Here is a 25,492-nt window from a genome sequence, read left to right on the forward strand (position 1 = left end):
ACATAGGATGATGCTAAGAAATTCGCCCAAGTCTGGCCTTCTTATGGTATAAACAAAAAGGCTCTCTTGAGTATTTAAAGCTGAGAAATCACAGAATTCAAAAACCAAGAAACGCCAAGTGAAGTCATTAACATAAAAAGTAATACTAGATTGGTAACGCCCTATGATACTTTACAGAAACGAAGGCAAAAACTTTCTGATGCACATAGTGTTAGCATATACCTCACAGATTTCCATAGAAAAGCCCAGCCAGGGCAAAGCAAGAGAGCCCACTAGAGAAGCTGAATGCTCATCCCACCAAAAAAAAGAGCCAAAACACCAAATAAGAAAATACGTTTGGACTGGAGTGTTTGAGGGAGCGCACTGGAATACAGTAGGGGAGAGACAGAAATCCTGTGAGACAAGGAGACCTTTAGTGACGGTCACATAGAGAAGAGAATGAAGCACCCTGCCTCTGCCACACTGCCATCTTCCCAGCCAGGATTAGCTCAGAACAAGGAGATGCATCCCCAGTGGGGACTAGGCAAGCAAGAGGCCCCAGCAGCCCCCATTAATGTCACAGACATCTGCACTCTTTGTTGCTGAGAATCCTGCAGTTTCTACAGACCCTGAGTCCAGTTTAGGGAGCTGCCTGACAGCCACATGGCTGCACTGCCCCAGAGAAGGAGTCCACATTGTATCCCCTCGTCCCTGTGACCCAAGCTGCAGCTGTATGATGCCATTTTGAAACCAGAGCCACATCTAGAGTACATCCTGTTCCAGGAGCCAGTAGCCACCATCTCTTTTCATTCCTGAGGCTACACTGCCATTACACTACCTTCACACACAGTAGTACACCATTCCCTTGCTGAGTTGCTACAGCTCCCTACCCCCTGGGAACAAGCTCCTAGGAGGTGTCCCACCTTTCACATTCTAGCGACTGCAGCACCCTGAACCCTATCTCTCAGAGCCTAGATCCAGTGCCCTATCCATGGAGCCCATATAGCACCTTGCCCTCAAAGGAACAGACCATCTTGCCCAGCAGAGAAACCAAGTCCAAACTGGCCTCATGCACAGTCAGCATGCTCACCAGCAAATGCACCATTCCAAGGCGAGCCCACCCAAACCAGTGGACCAGCCTCTGCATGTCCCTGGTGCACACAACAGTTGGGTGCACTACTTCTAAGGATGCCCCAACCTGAGCTGGCAGACCTGTCCGCATATACCACCAGTAAGTTCACCAGCTGGGCATGTCATTTTCAGAGGACTTCTGCTCTGAGTTGGCAAGCCAAGCCCCATGCTTGCCAGCCAAGTACACTGCCCCCAGAGAATCCCTAACCCAAGCTGGCAGACTGGCTACTGCATGCTCACCAGCCATGTATGCATCTCACAGCGGGTCCCCACCTTAACCAGTGGACTTGTTCTTGTGCTCACCAGCGAAGTGTGCTGTTTCCAGGGGTGACCTGTCCTGAGCCAGCAAACTAGCCGCACCGAGGCCCTCAGAGGTATCAGTAAAGTTGACTACAGCTTAAAAACCTGCAGAGGCTACACTACTGCACACACATAGAGCAAAAGCCAATGTATCCTACCCAACCAATACCCTCAGACACATCTGCTGGTGAAAGTCATTCCCTTCAAAAGTCACTCCATAAAATTAAAAGAGTTGACCATTCCATCAGATGCACAAATATCAACACAGGGATACAAGATACATGAAAAAGCAAAGAAACATGACACCATCAAAGAAGCAGAAGAATCCTCCAGTAACTGACCCCCAAAGAAATGAAAATTTATAAATTGCCTGAAAAGGAACTTAAAATAAGGACCTGAAGGAAATTATGAATTGTGGATGGGGGAAGGGAAAGTCTAGAATATTTGTATGTGAACAAAGTTAAGTTGTTATCAGCTTAAGATATTCTAAGTTCTTTTTACATAAGCCCCAGAGTAACCACAAAGAAAAAAATTACAGCAGATACACAAATCAAAAAGAGAAATGAATCAAAGCTTATCGCTATGGAAAGCCACCAAGTCACAAACGGAAACAATAGGAGTAGAAGAAACAAACAAAGTATCTAGAAAACAGTTAACAAAATGGCACGAGTAAGTTCTTACCTGTCAATAATAATCTTGAATGGAAATAGATTAAATTTTCCAATTAAAAGATATATAGTGGCCAAATGGGGGGGAAAAAACGCAAGACTCACCTATATGATGTCTATAAGAAACTCATTTCACATGTAAAGACATATAGACTGAAAGTAGAGGGATGAAAAATTGATATCACATGCAAATGGAAACTAAAAGAGACCAGGAGTAGCTTCACTTATACCAGATAAAATAGACTTCAAATCAAAAATCACAAAAAAGCACAAAGAAGATCATTATATAATGATACATGAGTTAATTCAACAAAAAAAATTGTAAATATGTATGCATCTAACACTAGAGTACCCAAATGTAAGGAGCAATTATTTATTAGATTAAAGAAAGAGATAGACTGCAATATAGTAATAGTCATGAACTTCAACTTCAACACCCCACTCTCAGCAATGGACAGATCATCCAGACAGAAAATAAACAAACATTGGATTTAAACCACACAATAGACCAATTGGACCTAACAGATATTTACAGAACGTTTCACCCAACAACTGCAGAATACACATTTTTCTTAACAGCACAAGACAAGCGTTAATAAATTTTAAAAGATCAAAATCATTTTAAATATGTTTTCTGACCACAATGTTATAAAACTAGAAATCAACAACAGGAAGAAATTCAGAAACTTTACAAATACATGAAAATTAAACAATATGCTCCTAAACAACCAATGGATCAGTGAAGACATTAAAAGGGAAATTTAAAAATTCCTTGAGACAAATAGAAAGACAACATATCAAAGTCTTTGGAATACAGGAAAAGCTGTTCTAAAAGGGAAGTTTATATCAATAAATGCTTACATTTATTGAAATGTAAGAGAAAGATGATAACCTAATGACGCACCTCAAGGAACTAGAAAAACAAGAACAGGCTGGGCAGTGTGGCTCATGCTTGTAATCCCAGCATTTTGGGAGGCCGAGGCAGGCAGATTACTTGAGGTCAGGAGTTCAAGACCAGCCTGGCCAACATGGTGAAACCCTGTCTCTACTAAAAATACAAAAATAACTGGGCCTGGTGGTACACACCTGTAATCTCAGGTACTCGGGAGGCTGAGGCAAAAGAATCAGTTGAACCAAGGAGACAGAGGTTGCAGTGAGCCGAGATCATGCCACTGCACTCCACCTTGGGCAATCAGGAGACAGAGAGAGACTCCATCTCAAAAAAAAAAAAAAAAAAAAAAAAAAGGACAAGAACAAATTAAACCCAAAATTAGTAGAAGGAAGTAAATAAGAAACATCAAAGCAGAAATAAATGAAATACAGACAAAAAAATACAAAACATCAACAAAAAGAAAAGATCATGTTTGAAAACAAAACTGACAAAACTTTAGATGCCACAGAAATGCAAAGAATTATAAGAGACTATGGTGAACAATACTACACCAACAAATTGGATAATCTAAAAAAAAAAACGAATAAATTCCTGGACACATGCAACCTTCCAAGATTGAACAATGAAGAAATAGAAAATCTGAAAATGCTAATGAGTGAGGAAATTAAATCAGTAACAGAAGGTATCCTGGCCAGGTACTGTGGCTCACTCCTGTAATCCCAGCACTTTGGCAGGCCAAGGTGGCCAGATCACCTGAGAGGTTGGGAGTTCCACACCAGCCCGGCCAACATGGTGAAACCCTGTCTCTACTAAAAATGGTGAAACCCTGTCTCTACTAAAAATACAAAAATTAGCTGGGCTTGGTGGTGCGTGCCTGTAATCCCAGCTACCTGGGAAGCTGAGGCAGGAGAATCACTTGAACCCGGGACTGTGAGGTTGCAGTGAGCCAAGATCACCCCACTGTACTCCAGCCTGGGTGACAGAGTGCAACTCCATCTCAAAAAAAAAAAGTATCCCATTGAAGACAAAACCCAGGACCTGATGTCTTCACCAGTGAATTCTCCCAAACATTTAAAGAACTAATACCAATTCTCCTCAAACTATTCAAGAAAATTAAAGAGGAGAGAATATATCCAAACTCATTCTACAAGGCCAGCATTACCCTAGCACCCAAACCACACAGGGACTCAACCAAAAAAGAAACTGCAGGTCACTCTGATCTGCATGCAAAAATGCCCATAAAATATTAGTAAACCAAAATCAATAGCACATTAAAAACATCATCCACTATGACCAAGGGAATTCATCCCAGGGATGCAAGAAGGGTTTGATTTACACAAACTAATAAATTTGATACATCACATTAACAGAATGAAGGATGAAGGATAAAATCCATAGCATCATTTCAATAGACGAAGAAAAATAATTTGACAAAATTCATCCCTTCATGATAAGAATTGTCAACAAATTAGATATAGAAAGTATGTACCTCAACACTAAAAAGTCTGTATATGACAAGCCCACAACAACATCATATTGAATGTGGAAAAGTTGAAAGCTTTTCTCCTAAGATCTGGGATAAGGATATCCACTTTCACCGCTTCTATTCAACATAGTACTGGGGGTCCTAGCCAGAGTAATGAGGCAAAAGAAAGAAATAAAAGGCAAAATTGGAAAGGAAGGCATCAAACTATCCCTGTTTGCAGATCATATGATCATATATATGGAAAACCCTAAAGACTGCACCAAAACTTGTTAGAACTAATAGACAAATTTAGTAAAGTTCAAGGATACAAATTTAACATTCAAAAATCAGTTGCATTTGTATATGCTAATGGTGAGCTAGCTAAAAACGAAATCAAGAAAACAATTCCATTTACAATTGCTACCAAAAAAAAGAGATACCTAAAAATAAACCTAACCAAAGAAGTGAAATATCTTTTATACTGAAAACTATAAAACATTGATGAAGGAAATTGTAGAGAACACAAATAAACAGAAATATATCCTCTGTTCATGGAGTGGGATAATTAATATTGTTAAAATGTCCATACTACACTAAACAATCAATAGACTCAATGCATTCCCTATCAAAATACCAATAACATTCTTCATGGAAAAAAAATTTTTAATCCTAAAATTTGTATGAAGCGACAAAAGATCTTGATTAGCCAAATCATTCTTGAGACAAAAAAAAGAAAAAAAAAAAGCTGGAGGCATCATACTACCTGACTTCAAAATATACTACAAAGTTATAGTATCGAAAACATGATATCGGCAAAAAAACAAACACATAGACCAATGGAATGGAACATGGAACATAGAGCCCAGAAATAAGAAAGGATTTTGAATATTCTCACTACAAACAACAAATAATAAATGTTTGCAGTAATGGGTACACTGATTGCCTTTATTTGATCATTAACCCATGTACACATGCATTGAAGCATCACATTATACACCCTGAATATGTATAATTCTGTGTCAATTAAAATAAAATAAAATAAACTCTCAGCAAACATAAGCTTACAATCAAAATTATGAGTCATACAAGCAAACAATAAAAACCATGAGAAAAAATCAGAAGCAGCAACAATTAAATAGATTCACATAAATTAAAATAAGTGAAATAATAAATGTAGGCTACTCTTTTAAATAATTAAGCACAAAAAGCATAAAAAATTTGACACAGGAACAAGTTACTATCCAAAAAGGCTATGAAGATTTAAAACAAACCAACAAGTACTAGAAATAAACTAGTATAAAGACATTAAAATTTAAAAAAATCTTATTAGATAGGTTTAGCATCAAACAAGACACAGCTAAATGAATAATTAATGGATGCAAATATAAAGCTAAGGAAAATACCTAGAAGATCAAAATGACCAAAAATATAAAAGAGTGTCTAAGAGACATAAAGGATAGTATTTGATATCCAATATACCATAACAGGTGTTTTAGAAGGAGAAAGAAGAGGATATGAGAAAAGAAGTAATATTTGAAGAAATAATAGATAGGCATTTTCCAAAACTGATGGAAGACTTGAGTTCAAAGATCTAAAAAGCACAATAAATCCTAGGCTGAATAGGTAAATGTAAATCACAGCTAGACACATCTCTGGAACTGAAAAAGCACCAAAAAAAGTAATTACTCCCACCAGAGTAACTAACCGAAAAAAAAAAAAAAGAAAAAGGCTTTTCTATAGCAAAACTAGAAGCCAAAAATCAGTAGGATATTACCTACAAAGAACTGAAAGAAAATACTTGACTACCCAGAACTTTATATCCAACAAATCTATCCTCCAGGGACAGGTGTGAAAGACATTTTCAAACTAACAAAAACGGTAAGAATTTACCACCAAAAAAAATCTTACCAAAACAACTACAAGGGAGGATAAAACAGAATGAAGAAGATTCAATCCAGAAAAAAAGTACTCAAATGTAAGAAATAATAGTGAGCAAAGAAAGTAAAATATGAAGGTGAAACTAAAATACTGGATAATGATAGTATTTAAAATTTGAGAAGATGAGGAAAGTTAAAATATTTCTGTGTTATTCATGAAAACAGAAATATAAACCAAGGTTAGACTTTTAGGCAAATATGCATGTTCAAATTAAAGATTAGCCACTAAAGGATGGAATTAGAATGTATAATTTCCAATCTGGTAGAAGAGGGAAAAGACAGAATTTCGAAAATAAACTAAAATAAAAGAGAAAACAAAAGGTAACATTGAAAAATCAGGATAAACTTTTACCTAAGTGGGAAATAGAAAAAAATCCAAATCATACTAAATATAAACAAATAACTTGCGAATTAAATATCAGAGATTACCAAACTGATAAAATAAATAAATTCAGTTAAATGCTGCCTGCAAGGGGACACAGAAATGTTAAAATGGAAAGGATGGAAAAAAATACACCAAACTAATACTAATCAAAAGTCAAGTCAGATAAAACTGACTCTCAAAAGAATAATTCTCAAAAGAATATTCTCAAAAGAATAATTACTAGAGAGGTTACCAGAGATAAAGAATGTCAGATGAAAATGACTTTCAAATCAAAACAATCATTATCAGAGAGCTTGCTAGAGATAAGGAATGTCAGTCTATAACACTAAAATGTGAAATTCACAAGTAAGATTCTAAATATATAAATGCATAATATACATAACCTCCCCCCCAGATATCTGAAGCATTAATGGGCAGAATTAAAGAAGGAATTGATAAATCACCATCACACTGGGAGAAAACCCAACAAAAATCAGATATTAGTATTTATTAAGCAGACAAAAAAATAAAAATATAGAAAAAGTTTATACATAACCTTTATTCAAATTAACAAGCTTAGTTTAAGAAAGATATATAGAACCTTCCAATCAATAACCTCATAAATTTTCAAAGCATGAGATTTTGTGAAAAGTGACCAACTACAACTATATAGCAAGTCTTGGCAAATTTCCAGGAATAACTATACATATATGCTTCGACTACAGTGCATTAAGTTAGAAATAAAAAGCAGAAAGATAAGATTAAAAATACACTTTGACACTTAAAAAAAGTTTTAACACACACAATTCATGGATGAAAATGAATTTATAATAAAACTGTAAATTACCTACAATTCAGGGATGATGAAAATACTACATATCAAATCTTGTGAGAGCTGCTAAAAATGCTCATAGAAGGAAGTTTATAGGTATGAATATGATATTATAAAAGAATTTGTGATCTAAGCAACAGACTTAAGTTAGTAAAAGAACTATAAAATGAACAGGAAAGAAAAAAGGAAGGAATAATAAAGAATAAATGTTAATTAAACATAAAACAAAGACAAAAGGATTGATGGCGCCAGGCATGGTGGCTCATTTCTGTAATCCCAGCACTTTGGGAGGCTGAGGCAGGAGGATTGCTTGAGGCCAGGAGTTTGAGACCAGCCTAGACAATGTAATGAGACTTACATCTCAACAAAAAATTTAAAAATTAGCCAGGTGTGGTGGTGCGCACCTGTTATCTTAGCTACTCAGAAGGCTGAGGCAAAAGGATCCCTGGAGCCCAGAAGTTTGAGGTTATGGTGAGTTATGATTGGGCTACTCTGCACTTCAGCCTGGCCAACAAAATGAGACCCTACCTTAAAAAATTTTTTAAAAAGGATTGATGTAAACAAAAGTCAATTTTTCGAAGTCTAATAAAATAGGCGAAACTAGCAGAATTAAAGGAAATGCAAACAAACACATTAAAAATGACCATAATTAAAGCAGAGATTTAAATAAAAGAGGACACTATGAACAACCTCATGCAATATTTAGCACCATTTCATAGATCTGAGCAAAATGCCTTACCCCTGCCCACTTTGGTTTGAATTTTCTGAGTAAATTGTCATAAAATAAATATTACTTCAAAGTGCATTCATGCCCTTACAAATTTCTTATTTCTATTTCTTCTTCTATTACAAATAAAATCTTATAAAATCAACATAGCACCATAATTTATGAAACTATTTGTAAATATAAGTATGTAAATGTTTTAAAACAAATAATATTTTCCCCAGAAAAATTACTTATTACATGCAATTTAGTGTTGCATATGTACTAAGGATTAACACTTGGCAAATGATATGTGAAACAATATCTCACAAGGATTACAGAATAGATTGTAATAACTGTGTTATTATACATTATGTGTATAATTATGTATATATATTAGATACATAGATACATTATGGTGTTGTTCTTTTGAGCATTTCAGTCTTTGAATCTTGTAATGTATGTTTATCTGTGTTCACTCTTACAGAAAAAGTCAGGAATGTGCCTTTAGTGCTTTACCTCATTCTTGAATCAGGGTTTTAGCAGGACAGAAACTAAGATTGCTGGTTAGGCAGAAGACATTTCCTACAGGGTGTGTAATATGTGACATATTTTAAAGAAATCCAATAGGGATGATGTGATCAATTATTAATATGCCAAAGCCCCAGCAGACGATTGCTCTCATCCTCCTTCTCCAAGAGTCAAATATATATTTCTTTCTTTTTTTTTTTTTTTTTTTTTTGCTTTGGCCCAATGTATTTATTGAAGAGAGCTCTGTCCTCCCTTCTACCTAGAAGAGGAGGCTTGCAGGGCTGGCACCTACCCACACCTGGCATTCTACCTTTTCCTGGGCTAGGCTGAGTGGGAGCAGATGCCCCCATCCTATGACCAGGGCCTGTGCAGGAGCCATCACACCACCTTGCTGATGATGACACCTAGTTCTTCAATTTCACACTGGACTTCATCTCCCTTCTTGAGAAAGACAGGAGGTTTCCTGAATACACTGACACCTGGGGAGGTCCCGGTCAGGATGACATCCCCTGGGCAAAAGGTGACAAACTGGAAGACCCAGGCTATCCGCTCCTCTGTCTTGACCACCATCTGGTTGGTGTTGTTGCTCTGGACCACTTCCCCATTCACTTGGCAGCAGATCTTTAAGATGTGTGCATCTGCTACACTGTCCTTGGTCACCAAGGCAGGGCCCAGAGGGCAGAAGGTGTCGAAGGTTTTTCCCACCAGCTACTGTTTCCCATTATGTCTCATTTGCCAGTCCTGAGCACTCACGTTATGAGCCACAGTGAAGCCAGTCACATGGGCCATGGCATCTGTGGCCTTGATGTGCTTGCCTTTCTTTCCAATGACCACTGCTGCTCCACTTCCCAGTCTACCTCCTGGCTCTCTGGTGGGAGGACCATCTCATCATAGGGCTCCACAATGGAGTTGGCAAACTTGCTGAAGATGATGGGTTCCATGGGCACGGGCACATTCTGTTCTTTGCAGTGGTCCACATAATTCACGCCCACACACACCACCTTATCTGGCCACGTGGCTGGAGCCAGGGAGGTTACTTCCAACCATGGTAGGACTGGCAACTGGGCACCCAAGGCTCTTCTTGCCACTGAGAGGGTGGCCTCTCCCTGCTGTAGGAACTGTGTCATCATTTTGGGGAGCATAGAGTCAAAGGCATTGAGGTCGATAACCCTTCCACCATTCCCCATCTCTGGGCCCAAGCGAGGCCCCACCAGGTGGGGTGCCTGGAACTGGACTAGTCTCATGTCTCTGGAGGGTTGAAAGGGCCACTTCTGAGCCTGCAGCAGAGCTGTGAGCAACCTTCTACCAGAGACCAGCATCAGAGCCTGGTGGCGGTGGCTGGTCCTCCTGCGCTGGGTTAGTGCTCATGGGGCCAGAGGTCAAGGACAGCAGGCGCCTGAGCACTGCCACCAATGACCGCAGCTAGCCAGGGAACTGCATGCAGCAGCCTCAAATATGTATTTCAGAGTGATACAGAGTTGGTTTACCTATGATGCTCAGAGCTCTCCATTCAGTGTCTGCAAGGGAATAAAGCATATCTTGTTCTTTCTTTCTCAAGTGCAATAATTGTCCTCAGAGATAACCTGTTATCATTCTCAGATTTCAGTCTTTACAGGAGAGCCAAATGGATCTGTGGAAAGCTAGAATTTTTTTTAACAATTCCTACACCAATGGGTGGTTGAAGTTTTAATTTTTTTTCTTTAGCCACATAATTCAGAAATTGGAGAAATGATTTTTGTTTGTGTGTTACAATTTTTAGCCTCCTGTCTTTTTTAATGTCTGAGATATACCTTCTGGGGATATCAAAGTCAAACATTTATGTTATATGTCTTCTATGTGTAATCTGCTTTGTGCTTTTTTTCCCTGCAGCCAGTCATAATCCCAAATATTACAATAAAAATTTTGTTATTTTTTATTATTCATTACTCTTTAAAATAAAAACTTCTTTCTGTCTAGACTCTCCAAAGACGTAAATATAATACAATACAGGAAACGCTGATGTTTTACAGATCAAAATGATACTGAGAAGTCTGGCACAAAAGAAATACACAGTAGACTTCACACTACCAGGAAAATTCTGTTTACCAAAAATGTGCCAACTTTCAATTGTGTTAAGCGTCATTGTTTGGAAAAGACAAAAATCATTTCCTCCAGAAAACATATGGAGATGGAGTTATCTTTAGAAATTCCCAGGCTTTATAGTTTCATGAAACTTTCTACTTTCTAGCAAATAAATAAATGAATAATTGCCATCTCTTATTTAATAACTCCAATATTCTCATGACCTCAATGTTTATAAAATGAAAATATACATAGCTGAAAAAACAGTTAAGTTGCAATTAAAGAGATTTTATTGCTGGTAAGTTTGAGTTCCTTCATTTAGATAAATCTCAAGAAAAAGGGAATTCCTCTTCAGAGAAGGAAACACTGAAATGACAGTGTTCAAATTCCATTACTAGAGAAGACATAGTGGCTTAAACCTATAAAGCTGGAACTAGAAGAGCGATCCAAAATGGCAAGTAGTTTTTGCACACTTCGGGGGAAACAAAGTCCCCATACTACTTCTGGATGTTACTTACTGCACTTGTCTCCCCTTTCAGAAAAGAAGGGAAGTAGGTATACGTTTTGGCCATATTACATGCACAATGGAAGATGTTTTCTAGCCACTACCATTTGTTGAATATTTGTGCTAAGCACAATTTGAACATACATAAATTCAGTTTATTTTACTCTAACTCTGCAAAGTAGGTTTTACTATTCCTATATTACAAATGAGAAAGCCAAAGCTCAGAGAGAATGAGAGCCTCAAAGTTAGTGAATGATGGAGTCCAAATTTCAATCCAGGCTTGTTTAATTCCAAAGCCCAGGCACTTAATCATTGCCCCAACATTATAAGTGGCCAAATAAGGAATTAAGACATTAGGCAAGCAACCCACTTTTGGACCCAAAGAGCAATAAGACCCTGAACGTATCTTTCATGAAGTGAAGGAATTGCTGGATAATTTGGCCTAACACACTGCTCTCAATTTAACACAGCTCTACTCTTTCTCTGCATTTACATGCATCTTTCATCTGAGTTAAACTACTTGACTTAAGTACTCTAAGCCCCATTTTGCCCATTGACTTATTCAGTACTTTGCAAACAGTTCAGTCTCAAAAAGCCACATAAGGAGCCATATATTAACTTTTTTCTTCTTTCATTCTCTTCCCTTTTCTATCTGCTAAAATTATAGAAAATATTCATTTTAAGTACACATGTTTGGCCAGAAATCTCATATGATACCTATGGGTCTGAAAAGTGAGTAGGTGCCCAAGGGGGACACATTTAAAAGATGTTCCATTTTCATCCCAGGACTTCAGAAAACCAAGGTGAAAGGATCACTTGAGGCCGGGAATTTGAGACCAGCCTGGGCAACATAAGGATAGCTTGTCTCTACAAATGAAATGTTTTTTTAATTAGCCATTGCCATGATAGGAATATATAAATAAGCCAGGCATGGTGGTGTACACATGTAGCCCCAGCTACTTGGAAGGCAGAGACCAGAGGATCACTTGAGTCCAGCAGTTTGAGGATGCAGTAAGCTATGATCGTGCCACTGTACTCCAGCCTGGGTGGCAGTGTGCAAGCTTGTGTGTGTGTGTGTGTGTGTGTGTGTGTGTATATATATATGGCATATATATATATGGCATATATATATGGCATATATATATAGCATATATATATGGCTTGTGTATATCTATATATAGCTTGTATATATGTATATATTTAGCTCATATATATACACACACATAGCTTGTATATATATAGCATATATATAGCATATATATATAGCATATATATATATATATATATAAAATAGCTTTGGAAGATATATTTAAGCATTCCAGCAGGAGAAACCACAGTGCTTAGTTTCTCATCGAATGGGAGTAAGGGAGAGCTTGACTTCAGGATTTCTGGTTTGGGAGGGTGAGTGGATGTGATATCAGTTTCATCTTTAACCTGTTAAGTTTGATAAATGTTGGAGACTTCTGGCTGGTAAAGTCTTTTAAGTCTATTAAGCAGTTAGAAATAAGGGTACTCTGGAGAAATGTACAGGTGAGAGAGAGAGATCAGACAGGTAGTGGTTGAAGTCACGAGAAGGTACAGCATTGGTGTAAAGATAATAAAAGAGGGTATTGTATTATGTTTTGTATTCTGCTTTTAACATTATGAGTATTCTCCATGTCATTAATAATTCATCAAAATGTTAAATTACTAGAATTTCATTGTGTGGATGTGCTAAAATGTAATCATTTCCTTATTGATACGTACTTAAATTGTTTCCAATTTATTGTCCACAAAAACCTTAAGAAAAGTAAAGACCTCATTAAGTCAAATTGCAGCTACCATATATGTCTTTGATTAATTAAATACATTCCAAGAAAGTTTTTTTTTGGAAATATAAATATTGACTAAGCAACTAAGCACAGCCCATGTTTGCCTTTACAAAAGAGTTTATTTAAATTTTTATTTTTAATTTTGTGGGTATGTAGTAAGTGTGTATATTAATGGAGTACATTGCCTTAAATTTCATTATAAAATCAGATGTGCATTCATTCAGATAGAAAGATTGGCTACTCAATAGATATGTAAATTTTACTTTAAAATAAAGTGGACTTTATTAAACTATATGTTTGAGGAGAAAATAAATTATTCTGGTAAGATATTAATAAGAAAGTGTTAAATTTGCCGTGTTAAATTCTAAATGCATAAAATGAAAATATATCTTCTCTATATATATCTTCTCTATATGTCATTTATAACTAGCTAAAAAAATAGAGTAAAAGGTAATCTAGAAGGTTCAACAAATGTACATGGAAAGCTTAGAAACTGGACTGTTGGATCTTCTGAAGAACAAATGTTTATGGAGCACTAACAGTGTGCTTGAAAATTAATCCTTATAGTAAACATATTTGTAAGCCCCATTACAAACGAGAACACTGAGGCACAGGAAGGCAACTTGCCCAAAGCCAAACAGCTGACTCCCAAACAAAATTACTCTCCTGTCCTTCCAGATATGCTTGTATTCCAGATCTAACTTTGCACCTTAATGTTTAATCCACAGTGTTATGTTCAAACTGCATTAGCCTGCTTTACTTCCAACTGTAGTTAGAAGCCCTCTCGTTTAACACAGTTAATCAGCCAGGCACGATGGCTCATGCCTGTAATCCCAGCACTTTGGGAGGCCAAGGCAGGAGGATCACGACGTCAGGAGATCGAGACCATTCTGGCTAACACGGTGAAACTCCGTCTCTACTAAAAAATACAAAAAATTAGCCGGGCATGGTGGTGGGCACCTGTAGTCCCAGCTACTTGGGAGGCTGAGGCAGGAGAATGGGGTGAACCCGGGAGGCGGAGCTTGCAGTGAGTTGAGATTGCGCCACTGCACTCCAGCCTGAGCGACAGAGCAAGACTCCGTCTCAAAAAAAAAAAAAAAAAAAAAAAAAAAAAACAGAAAAACACAGTTAATCAAAAATGGTCAATGTGAGAATCATAAAAAAATGTATTTTATTTTACCTTAAAACATGTACATTTGTTCATATTCAAATGTGTTTGTTTGTTATGGAGTTCAGTCTTATGAGTGTTGGTCTGAAGATGGAGTTCTAGATCATATAGTTTATGTCAATCACATTGTTTATATATTATCAAAATTTTCCATTTTAGTTTAAAATGAAAGAGAAAATAGAAAAGCCTATGAAACAATATAAATGCAGTTTTCTATTTAGATATTTTTAACTTAGAGACAAATTTCTATCATTGTCTCACCTGTCTGTGATTAGACTGTAGTTTTCTTTACTGGTTTACTTTTTTCACCAGTGAAAAACTTACTCAACTTATTCAATTGTCTCATAAAACTTTTTTCTCTTTTAAACCTCATATTTTATTGATTTCTGTAATATGTAATTAAATTACTGGACTTCAATAATGAGTACACCTGCCATAAAGGTGTTTTGGTATAAAAACAACTTGAACATAGAGATCGAAAGATGGTAACAGAAGTACTGAGCTCAGTAGGAGAGTGAACCAAGACTATTCAAGGTTGCATGTGCCTCAAGATATTTGACAGAGGCACCAGGTCATTGGTCAATGCTGTGGTTAAGTAGTGTTGGTTAAGAGTCAGTGTGGAAATCAAAGATGGAAAGTTTCATTCATAAAGTGATATTTTCTTGGAAAATTCTAGCCCCCCCCAAGGCAATTTTCCCCCACCAAAACACCTGAGCCTTCATGTCCTCATCTGAAAAATAATTTCAATCATAATAATACCTGCTACCCACCCTACCTACTTCAAAGGATTGTGGAAGGGGCTAAATGATATGATGTTGGTGAAGGTACTTAAATCTCTGAACCTATGTCAGTAATATTCCATCAGAGCACCAGGAATAAAAGTAGCTATAGTAATAATAATTTCAGACAATCTGACCCATTCTATCCCTCTCATGTACTAATATAACCCAAATGAAGCTAAGTATGAAGATTTTATTTACTTAGAGCCACATTCTATGTGATGATACAGATCTTTAGCTTATAGAGCAATATCTGTGATATTTAAATATATAGAAACAAAAAAGAAAACAACTTAAAAATAGGTTTTTTTTTTTCAGGCAACTAACCAACTAGCTAGACCTCCTCCTCAAATAGCTCTAACTTGGTGGGGGCCAGAAGGAGAATCAAGGGAAGAAAAAAAGATCACAAAAATATGAGCTTGCGGCCGGGCGCAGTGGCTCATGCCTGTAATCCCAGGACTTTGGGAGGCTGAGGTGGGCAGACCACCTAAGGTCAGGAGTTCAAGACCAGCCTGGCCAACATGGTGAAACCCCATCTCTACTAAAAATACAAAAATTAGCTGGGCATGATGGTGCACACCTGTAATCTCAGCTATTTGGGAGGCTGAGGCGCACACCTGTAATCTCAGCTACTTGGGAGGCTAAGGCAGGAGAATCGCTTGAACGTGGGAGGTGGAGGTTGCAGTAAGCTGACATTGTGCCACTGCACTCCAACCTGAGTGATAGAACGAGACTCCATCACAAAAAAAAAAAAAAAAAAAAAATTTGCATTGCTTTTTGTTACATCCTGCTTTTGCGGTAAACCACCAATTACAAAGAACTGGTTAATGTCCAGAATCTTTTCAGTCAGTTTGATAATAACTTGTTTGCACAAGAGACACGGTCCTCTGGAAACCTATTTTTTTCTTCCAAATTATGGATTCTTAGAATTAATAGATAATTTTACTGAAAGGATAAGCCTAGCTAGCAAAAGAATAGTGATGATTTGGGGTTATATTCTGCTAAATAGCATGCTATTTTGAATTACCTACAATTAGTGTGGTTTCACAGTATTATCTGTAACAGCATTTTTCTTCCTTGCCTTTTCTGCCTCTTTTATCTCATTGTTAGCACCACAATAAAGAAACCCCAAAAAGCTGTACAGGAAAACAATTTGAACATGAACTTGTACTCTTAGAAACAACTGCATTTGCAGCTCTCCCCCACCTCATATTCAAAAGTACCCACACTTATCTGGTCTCTTTTTCTGTCATCTAAATGAGAGAGAAATGTATTCAGTGTGTAAAAATAAGCTATTGTATCTCAGAAAGGAGATGGGATGCTAATTAAGGGTTGTTTGAATGAACAAGTCACATTGCATTGTCTACTGGGAGCTGACTGCCAATTGCTTTTTTGGTAACGAGTCAAAAAAAACATTCAAGAGGGCCCCCGGCAAGCTTGGGAGAGAAGCGAGGAGCATTTCCATTTATCAAGTAGGTACAGAAGCCTGTTCAAGTATTAAGAGTCAGGGTGCAGGCGGCAAGCTCCTGCTTTGCAGCTTTTCTTACTGGTTTTGAGAGCCACCTTCCTAAAGAGGGGCCTGCTGCTCAGGTCTGATTGCGCACAATGGGGCACGTACGCCAGACTGCTGGACTACTGAATGAATGCCTCTTTCTTTGTTCAGTACCTTTTTCAAGATTCTTTGTCATTCTTCTTGGACTCATCAGGAGGCATGGGTTTTAAGATACACAGTAGCTCGGGTCTTAGAGTGAAATAATTGATGCTTCATTGAAAGAAACCAGGCAACTTGGTTAGTATGATTACCTTTAACAAAGTGGGAAAATTTTAGACATTTGGCAACTCAGATTTCGAGGGAAATGAGTTGCTCTACTTTAAAAAAGGTTTCTTCTCTTAATGTTAACATTAAGTCAGCCAGAGTAAGTCTTTTGGTCTGATAGCCTGAGATTCTTGGGTGGCATGTAAATAAAGCTGAAACAATTTACTTCATTTGGAAAAAGGGTCAAAATGTAGAGGATGTAAATGTGTTTTTATTGTAATGGATGAAAGAAGCTGATTCTGCTAGGTGAAGTGATTTCCTTCGCTGTGCTAGCTTGTAGAGTAGTGGTACTTAGCATAATAGAGCCCTGGAGGTGTGTTTCTGATACTTTATGTGACTTTTCCTTCAGTTCTATAATTTTGTGAGTCTTTTGCTGCTCTTTTAAATCTATAAGTATTTAAATTTTTATCAAGTGTATTCATATGCCTTTGACAAAGATGTGAAGAAACAAGTGTCCTGGGTATTAAAAGGTCCTGATTGGAAGGCAACAAATGAAAGAATTTCTATGTAAATGTGTGTATGGTTGGGAGAAAATAAGTGCTATTTAAACATTTCTAAAATTAACATTGCTTCCAAGAGCACTCAAAATAAAACATAAACATTTGTCATTTTACATTCTTTATCATCAAAATTTGTGGTAAAAAAAATAGTTATTTTACAGTTGTTTAAAAAGCAAAATGAGATTATATGTATGCTTGAATCTCATTTTGCAATTTTTATTTAATAATGATTACTGGCTATAATAATACCAAAATAATATTTAATGCATGAAGATCTAATCACTTTGGGCCAAAAATCTATCACCCAGTAATTTTAAAATAACAACAGCAATAATAACATGTTGTAAGTGCTTACTCTATGCCTGGCTTTATCCTAAGGACTTTCCAGATAGCCAATAATAAAGAAACTATAACCAAAGGGGTTAAGTATCTTGTTCGTATTCACAGGTAATGAATGGTAGAACCAAAATTTGGACTCAGGCTCTGAGTTCAAAGCCTGTGCCTTAACCACCATGCTATGTTGCCTTGCTTGCAGTATAATTATTATCACTCTTTTAAAGCTCCTCAGGAGGATCCATTATAAAAATATTTTTAACATAATTTTTGTAAATTAGTTCCATAAGTGAAAAAAACTGTTGGTCCGGGAAAATATGATACCATAGTTGTATTAATGATCATTACATCTGCCTTACATATAAGAGAAACTTGGTCGTATGCCATCTAACAGATTAGATATTCTTATTAGACATAAGTTTGTTGAAGCAGGAAAATGTAACTTTCCTCAATTATTGTGGGAAAACATTCTTTTTATTTCTAGTCAGCACATGATAAATTCTAATGTTTGGATCTTAATTTCTTAATTCTTAAATTTCTTCTTCATTAGTTCTTCATTTCTCTGAGGAGTTTTGGGTAATTCTGCCTTTTTTTTGTATGGAGTCAGCAGCGGCAGTGCTTAATAGGCACATATAAAATTGATACTTTAAAAAAAACTGTTGAGATATAATTTATATACCATAAAATCTAGCTGTTTAAGATTTACAATTCAATGTTTTTAGTATATTTACAAAACTATAAAAATTGATGTTTGATATTTTAAAATTAATGATATAAAACTCTTGAGATGCTTGAATGAAAAGTACTCCAAGGCTAATAAAAGCCATTAATATTTGCTGTATTCTCTTTCCCTTCCTCCAGAAATGTGTGCTATACTGGCCGGAAAAGAGAGGGATATATGGGAAAGTTGAGGTTCTGGTTATCAGTGTAAATGAATGTGATAACTACACCATTCGAAACCTTGTCTTAAAGGTAAGATTATGTAGCTACATAGCAGATGATGTTAGAGGATTACATTTCTACTCTGAAATTATTTAAGTACTACAAATGCAATTTAAGCAAATTAAATAATGTTAAGATCAAAGAGAAACTATAATCATTCCCTCGTGTATTTTTTGTTGTCAACTACTATTAATAAGCAGTATAATTAAGTCAACGTAAGTAGACATTAAGAAAATTCATTATGTAGGATGTTGTGATCCTCTAATTTGCGTTAATAAAATATCTCTGATTTAACCTTTTGAAAGCTTTTAACTAAAGGCTGTGCTGGAGACTTTACCATGATTTTTTTTAATGTCATTTTGGTCTAAGCAGCTTTAAGTAAGGCCTGGAAGCTGTGAAAGAGAAAATCTGCATTTGTGGGTGGCAGTGGGAAGCAAGACAAGCCTGAAGCGTTGATGAGATCTTCAGAAGTGTGGAGTTACAGTAATTTATAGGGACTTTCCCCAGATGAGATTATGTCATAGGAAAACTATCTTATTTAACTCATGGGCAGCAGATGCTGAGAAATGTTACCATGGTATTATTTTTTGCTTCTGGAGAATAATCACCCAAAAATTTCGATCTTATCTGCAGCCTCACTGCTGGGACAGAATCATCACAAAGAGGAAGAAAACAGGGGCAGAGCTACAGTGATGGGTTTTATTGGGAAGTTTGGAATAGGAAGGCATTTACCAAAACCTGTTTTTCAACACATGTTCTGGAGTGCATTTACCAAAACCTGTTTTTCAACACATGTTCTGGAGTGCCAGGTTCATGCCACACCCTCACCCGTGCTGGGTTTCGAGATGATGTGTGTGGGCCCTCACCCAAAGTGTTTCCAATAGAGGGATCTCATGTAGCTTCTTTATTGCTGTGATTCCTCAATCCTGTTAAATACTGGAGTTTTGGTTGAGTGTAGAAGTATTAGCATGACTGATATGAAATTAAGTGTTCTATTGATTAATATGTTTATAATAACTTGTCAGGAATGCTCATACCGCAGGAAACAAAATATGTCTCATTCTTTCTTGGCTACATTTTCACTTACCATCTTGTTTATTATAATAAATTATGAATTTATATTTAGCATATGTTACGTATATGATCTATATTATAACTATAGGTAGAGATATAAATCTCAACAAAGGTAAGACTTTCTCACCTTGCGAGCAGGTTACTGACAGTAAAGTCTTCTCAAAGTAAAAGGGCACTCTTCAAAAATCTTCTAAATTTTTTTCCCACCTAGAAATAAATTGCCAGCAAGATGGGGGTGATAAAAGGCATTCAGTATTGTGGTTTGGATGACTTTTAGTTCCACAAGTGAATGAGGCATTTGGTGGCTGTTGCTATTTTCAGCAAGGAAGCCACACCCAACATGTGAAGCATTACTGGTACACCTCATGGCCTGATCACAAGACTCCAGACAGTGCCCAGCCCCTCCTACAGCTCATGCTGGATGTAGAAGAAGACAGACTTGCTTCCCAGGGCCGAGGGCCTGTGGTTGTCCACTGCAGGTAAGACGTGAATGGTCCTTTCTGTCTAAGCAATGGCCCATTCTTCGTAAAGTCATAGAGCAGGTGCAAGTGGGTTTTGCTTCCTGGATGTGACTTTGTTGGCAAATTAAATATTTATTGAAATTGATTAAGTCTCTAATATTTGAGTCTTAATCAAAATTATGCTGACAGAAGCAAAGTCATGCTTTTAGGTCATTTTTCGCAAACAACAATTACACAGTGGGCGAAATACAAGTTCGAAATAAATGGCTCAGTGAACAGGAGACTTTATTCGGCAGTTATCTGCTTTGAAACTTATATTGATTCATTTAATCTCATCAGTCTTGTACACACCAGGAATTAAGATGCATTTTTTGAAATTATCAGTGGCTTTTTTGTTGTTTCAAGAGGACACGTGAACTCTACTTGGCTTATATCTTGGTAACATTTATTACTATTTCAAGTTTGGTGAAAACCAGTCAAGTATTATAAGAGTTATCTCTGGAAAAACAGGTTGAAACAAAATTATGAAATGAGAAGTGAGCAAGTCACCAAAGGAAAACAAAATGCTGTTACCAGAACATGGAGCACTAGAGGCCAGGCCAACGACAGCAGCAGGGTCTATACTGGTTCCTGTCCCTAATTTCTAGTTCAAAGCTCTCCTCCTAGAACTGATACCTCCTTCCCCTAATTTTCCTTTTAATGTAACCAAACTGAAGTGAGCATTTTTAAAGTAATTTATATGAACAACTATTTATTTATTTATTTATTTATTTATTTATTTTGAGACAGAGTCTCACTCTATCGCCCAGGCTGGAGTGCAGTGGCACGATCTTGGCTCACTGCAACCTCCACCTCCTTGGCTCAAGTGATTCCCCTGCCTCAGCCTCCGAAGTAGCTGGAATTACAGGGGTGCACCACCACGCCTGGCTAATTTTTGTATTTTTAGTAGAGACGGGGGTTTCACCATGTTGGCCAGGCTGGTCTCCAACTCCTGACTTCAAACGTGATCCACCTGTCTTGGCCTCCCAAAGTACTGGGATTACAAGTGTGAGCTACCATGTCCGGCCAGCCATTTATTCTTCATGCTTTCTCAAAATAATTTAGGTTGCTTTGTTTAACCACATAGGTCTCTTAAGTCAGTTTTTGATGATATGTTTAATAAATATATTATTTTAGAGTATAATTTTAGCCTCCTTTTTTGAGATTGTGTGGTTAAATTAAGAGTAAAGTTTACTATGTGTCTATTTATCCAAAGGTAGATAATACTGACTTTATCCTATACTTAACTTGGAGCCAAAAAAACAAAAACAAAAAAACAGCGTAACTGACTATGCATTAGGGCTGGAACTGTCCCCCACCCAAAGTCATTAAACACTCAGGATATCTAAAATGAACTAGTCACTTCCCCTATAAAACCAGCTCCTCTTCTGATTACTATTTCTGAGAATGAGACTATCTTTTTTCCAGTCACTCAGCATCCCATGTTGACAGTTATCTCTGGCCCTCCTTTTAACTCCAACCTCAGTATCTAATCAGTCACTAGATTGGCTTTCCCTTCAAAGCTTCTCCCATAATCAACATTTCCTGTCCAGCCACCATAGTTCAGGCCCTTCTGACCTCATCCATGTATTTTAGAAGTAGCTGGTAAAATGCACACACATACCGCATTCCCCCATGCTCTCACCGCCACCACGGCCTACCTGTGCCCTTTCTCCATCTTACCTTACATGGAGTCTCTGCTCAAAGCTTGTCAATGGGCCAGGTGCAGTAGCTCACACTTGTAATCCTAGCACTTTGGGAGGCCGAGGCAGGTGGATCACTTGAGGTCAGGAGTTCAAGACCAGCCTGGCCAATATGATGAAATGCCCTCTCTACTAAAAATACAAAAATTAGCCAGGCGTGGTGGAATGTGCCTGTACTCCTAGCTACTTGGGAGGCGGAGGCAGGAGAATCACTTGAACCGAGGAGGCAGGGGTTGTAGTGAGTCAAGATCCCGCCACAGTATTTCAGCAGCCTGGGAGACAGAGCAAGACTCTGTCTTTAAAAAAAAAAAAAAAAAAAAGTAGAGCAAAAGTCCCTAACCTTGAACCTATGCATAAACCACAGAGGTCAGTGAACTCCTTGAAATTATTTGGACACCTTTGAGTATGTAAACTTATGTGAATTTTTCTGAAGAGTGGAAGCTTATAGTCTTCATCAAATTCTTAAAAAAAAAAAAAAGGATGAATTTCAAACCACTTAACCTTCCATATAAGATCCCAGGGTACCTCTCTATCTTTATTTCCTATAGTTGCACTAAAATAACTTTCTCTTCAAGACAAGCTATTCTACTTATTGTTGCAAATCATATTTGCTGTTTCTCATTAATTCTTTCCTTCTGTCGTTGTATATCATTGTCGTACCTAGAATATTCTCTCTCAAATATGACAGCCAAAATACCTGCCATTCATGGGGCACACAGTTCCAGTCCTATTTCTTCAATGAAATGAACTTTCTTTGGGCGCTTCAACTAAAAGAGAGCCACTCCTCTGAATTCCTCTGCACTCACATTCAATAGTAAACAAGTGCCAAATGTGAGAAATAGGTGCTATTTGAGTGCCAAGAGGGAAGCAATTATTTCCAACCATGGGAGCTGAAGAAAACCTCTAAAAATTGCAATAATGCTGAACTGAGCCTTTTGAAATAATCAATGTTGTGGTTTTAAAAGGAGGGAGGGCATTTCTGACCAAGAAAACATTGTTAACACAGAAAAATTGGAAAACCAAAGCCCAATTTTCTTAAGTGAAAATTGTGACACGTGGGAGGGAAGACAGCAAAATACATAAGGCTTGAAAGTTAGTTACATTCAGATTTTGCAAGGTCATGAATACCATGGTAGGGAGGTTAGACATTATGCTATAACTAATGGAGCCATCTACAGGTTTTGAGTAGGGAATGATATAATTAAGTCCCTATTTTAGAAAGATGAACCTAGCAGCTGTGCGAATTTGTCCAGGAAAAGACTTGCGACTTGGAAACTATAATGAGATCACTGCTAATCATGAAAAAAGGAGATGTTGAAAACGTGAGTACAGTCTATAGAAAGGAAAGCATGAATCCCACAGGCTCAGCAGAGATGGAAAATAGAAGAAGTGGTAACAGATTGGATGTGGGAGGTGAGAAAGGGAGAGATGTAAAAGATGGTTCCAAGACTTCTAGGCTGGAAAACTTGTGGCGGACTGGTAATGCCATTGAGGGAAAAGATAATTAATTCTGTTTTAGATACACTGAATTTAGATACATTGAACTGAAGAAGTCCAAAATAGTAAGGAGGAGATGGAATGACAATCTAGAGTTTAGGAAATTTAGGAAGTCTAGATGTAGATTTGAAAGAATCTTTTATATAGAGACTGTTAGTGGTTAAAACTGCAGACAGAGATAGAGCACGTGTGCTTGTGAGGTTTATTTTATGGACATATCGTCTAAGGAAGTTGAATGTATAAACCTACCAGGACAGACAGCATTTCTGTTTAGTTATCATGTCTGTACAAATCTCTTGGAAATATGTGACTCTAGCTGTACCCTCTCCTAAAATGAATCCAATCTTCAATTGCCCAATTATTCACTAGACTTCTGAACATCAGTATGTCCAAGGCCAAACTCCCCTTCCCTGCCTCCTTATTCACCCTATTCCAGGATGCGCTTGGCCTCAGGGCATCACCCTTCTTCTTTCTCTCCAGGCCTAGTCATCTTTGACTTTTTGCTTTTCTCCCTCTTCAGCTCCAGTCCTTCAGATTCACACTGGTGATGTGTCTAAATCTTCCCCCTCCTTTCTACTGCCTGTATCTTGCCTAAGTGCAGACCTTAATTAATTTTATTTTTTCTAGAACAATTATAATGCCTTTTTACTGTTCCCCCCACTCATCACTTCTCTCCACCCCTCTCATCCTACTACTTATAATTAAATGTAAAAATATATTTTAAGCACTTAGCACAGGGCCAGGTTTATAATACTCAATACGTGAATACTACTTTTAACTGTGGTTTCAGATTTAAAAGTACCCTTGTAAAAGAATGTTTCTTATCTTTGTCATTTTCCCCCACTTTTTAAATTTCTTTTCTTTTCTTATCAGTGCAGGAATAGGTAGAACAGGGTGTTTTATTGCTACATCCATTGGCTGTCAGCAGTTGAAAGAAGAAGGAGTTGTGGATGCACTAAGCATTGTCTGCCAGCTTCGTATGGATAGGTGAGTGTCACAGAGGCTTGCCTTCAGAGCACTGTTTTCGTTCACAGCCTGATCTCATCAGCCTGACTTCATGCATAAACATCTCAGGCTCCAAGGTCCTAAATCTCTGTAGAGATGCTTGTAAAATGCTTAAGTATATGCATTATATTAAAAAGTCTTTTTTTCTCTCTTTTTTGAGACAAGGTGTTGCTCTGTCACCCAGGCTGGAGTGCAGTGGTGCAATCTCAGCTCCCGGCAGCCTCAAACTCCTGGGCTCAAGCAATCCTTGCACCTCAGCCCCCGCACGTAGCTAGGACTACAGGTGTGCACCATGCCTGGCTAATTTTTTTAGTTTTTTGTAGAGATGGGGTCTTGTTATATTACTCAGGTTGTTCTTGAACTCCTGACCGTAAGTGAATCTCCCACTTGGGCTTTCCAAAGCACTGAGATTACAGGCATGAGCCACCATGCCTGGCCTGAAGTTATTTATTTATTTATTATTTTTTTGAGACAGGGTCTCACTTTGTCACCCAAGCTGGAGTGCAGTGGTGTAATTATGGCTCTCTACAGCCTAGACTTCTGGGCTCATGTGGTTATCCTACCTCATCCCCCAAAGTAGCTGGGACTATAGGCAAGCACCACTACACATGGCTAATTTTTGTAATTTTTTTTTTTGTAGAGACAGCGTCTCATTATGTTGCCCAGGTTGGTCTAGAATGCCTGGGCTCGAGGGATCTTCCTTCCTTGGCCTCCCAAAGTGCTGGGATTACAGGTGAAAGCCACTGCATCTGGCTCCTAAAGTTATTTTTTAATCTTTTTATTAAATTTGACAAAATGCCCATGACAAAATTTATCATCCTAACCATTTGTAAGTGGACAATTTATTAGGTTAAGTACATTCACATTGTTGTACAACCAATCTCCGGAATTCTTTTCATGTTGAAAAACTCAGTATCCATTAAAAAACTCTTCATTCCTCCCTCAGCCCAACTGGTAACTGCCATTCTATTTTCTGTCTCTGTAAGTTTAAATGCT

The 25,492-nt window shown here is 37.4% G+C and overlaps 1 protein-coding gene and 1 pseudogene across 3 annotated transcripts in view; one reads left to right on the plus strand and one right to left on the minus strand.

Moving 5' to 3' along the window:
- PTPRR (protein tyrosine phosphatase receptor type R) overlaps positions 1-25,492 on the plus strand; it is a 274,788-nt gene that overhangs the window by 231,370 nt on the left and 17,926 nt on the right. For all 3 annotated transcript variants that reach the window (XM_003259539.3, XM_030819989.1, XM_003259540.2), the window contains 3 exons: positions 18,637-18,747; positions 20,113-20,270; positions 24,365-24,478. In XM_003259539.3, coding sequence (XP_003259587.1) covers positions 18,637-18,747; positions 20,113-20,270; positions 24,365-24,478 — 383 coding nt within the window. The remainder of the gene's footprint in view (positions 1-18,636; positions 18,748-20,112; positions 20,271-24,364; positions 24,479-25,492) is intronic.
- LOC100584674 lies at positions 9,130-10,121 on the minus strand (annotated as a pseudogene).

This window comes from Nomascus leucogenys, chromosome 10 (assembly GCF_006542625.1).
Source record: "Nomascus leucogenys isolate Asia chromosome 10, Asia_NLE_v1, whole genome shotgun sequence".
Taxonomy (NCBI): Eukaryota; Metazoa; Chordata; class Mammalia; order Primates; family Hylobatidae; genus Nomascus; species Nomascus leucogenys.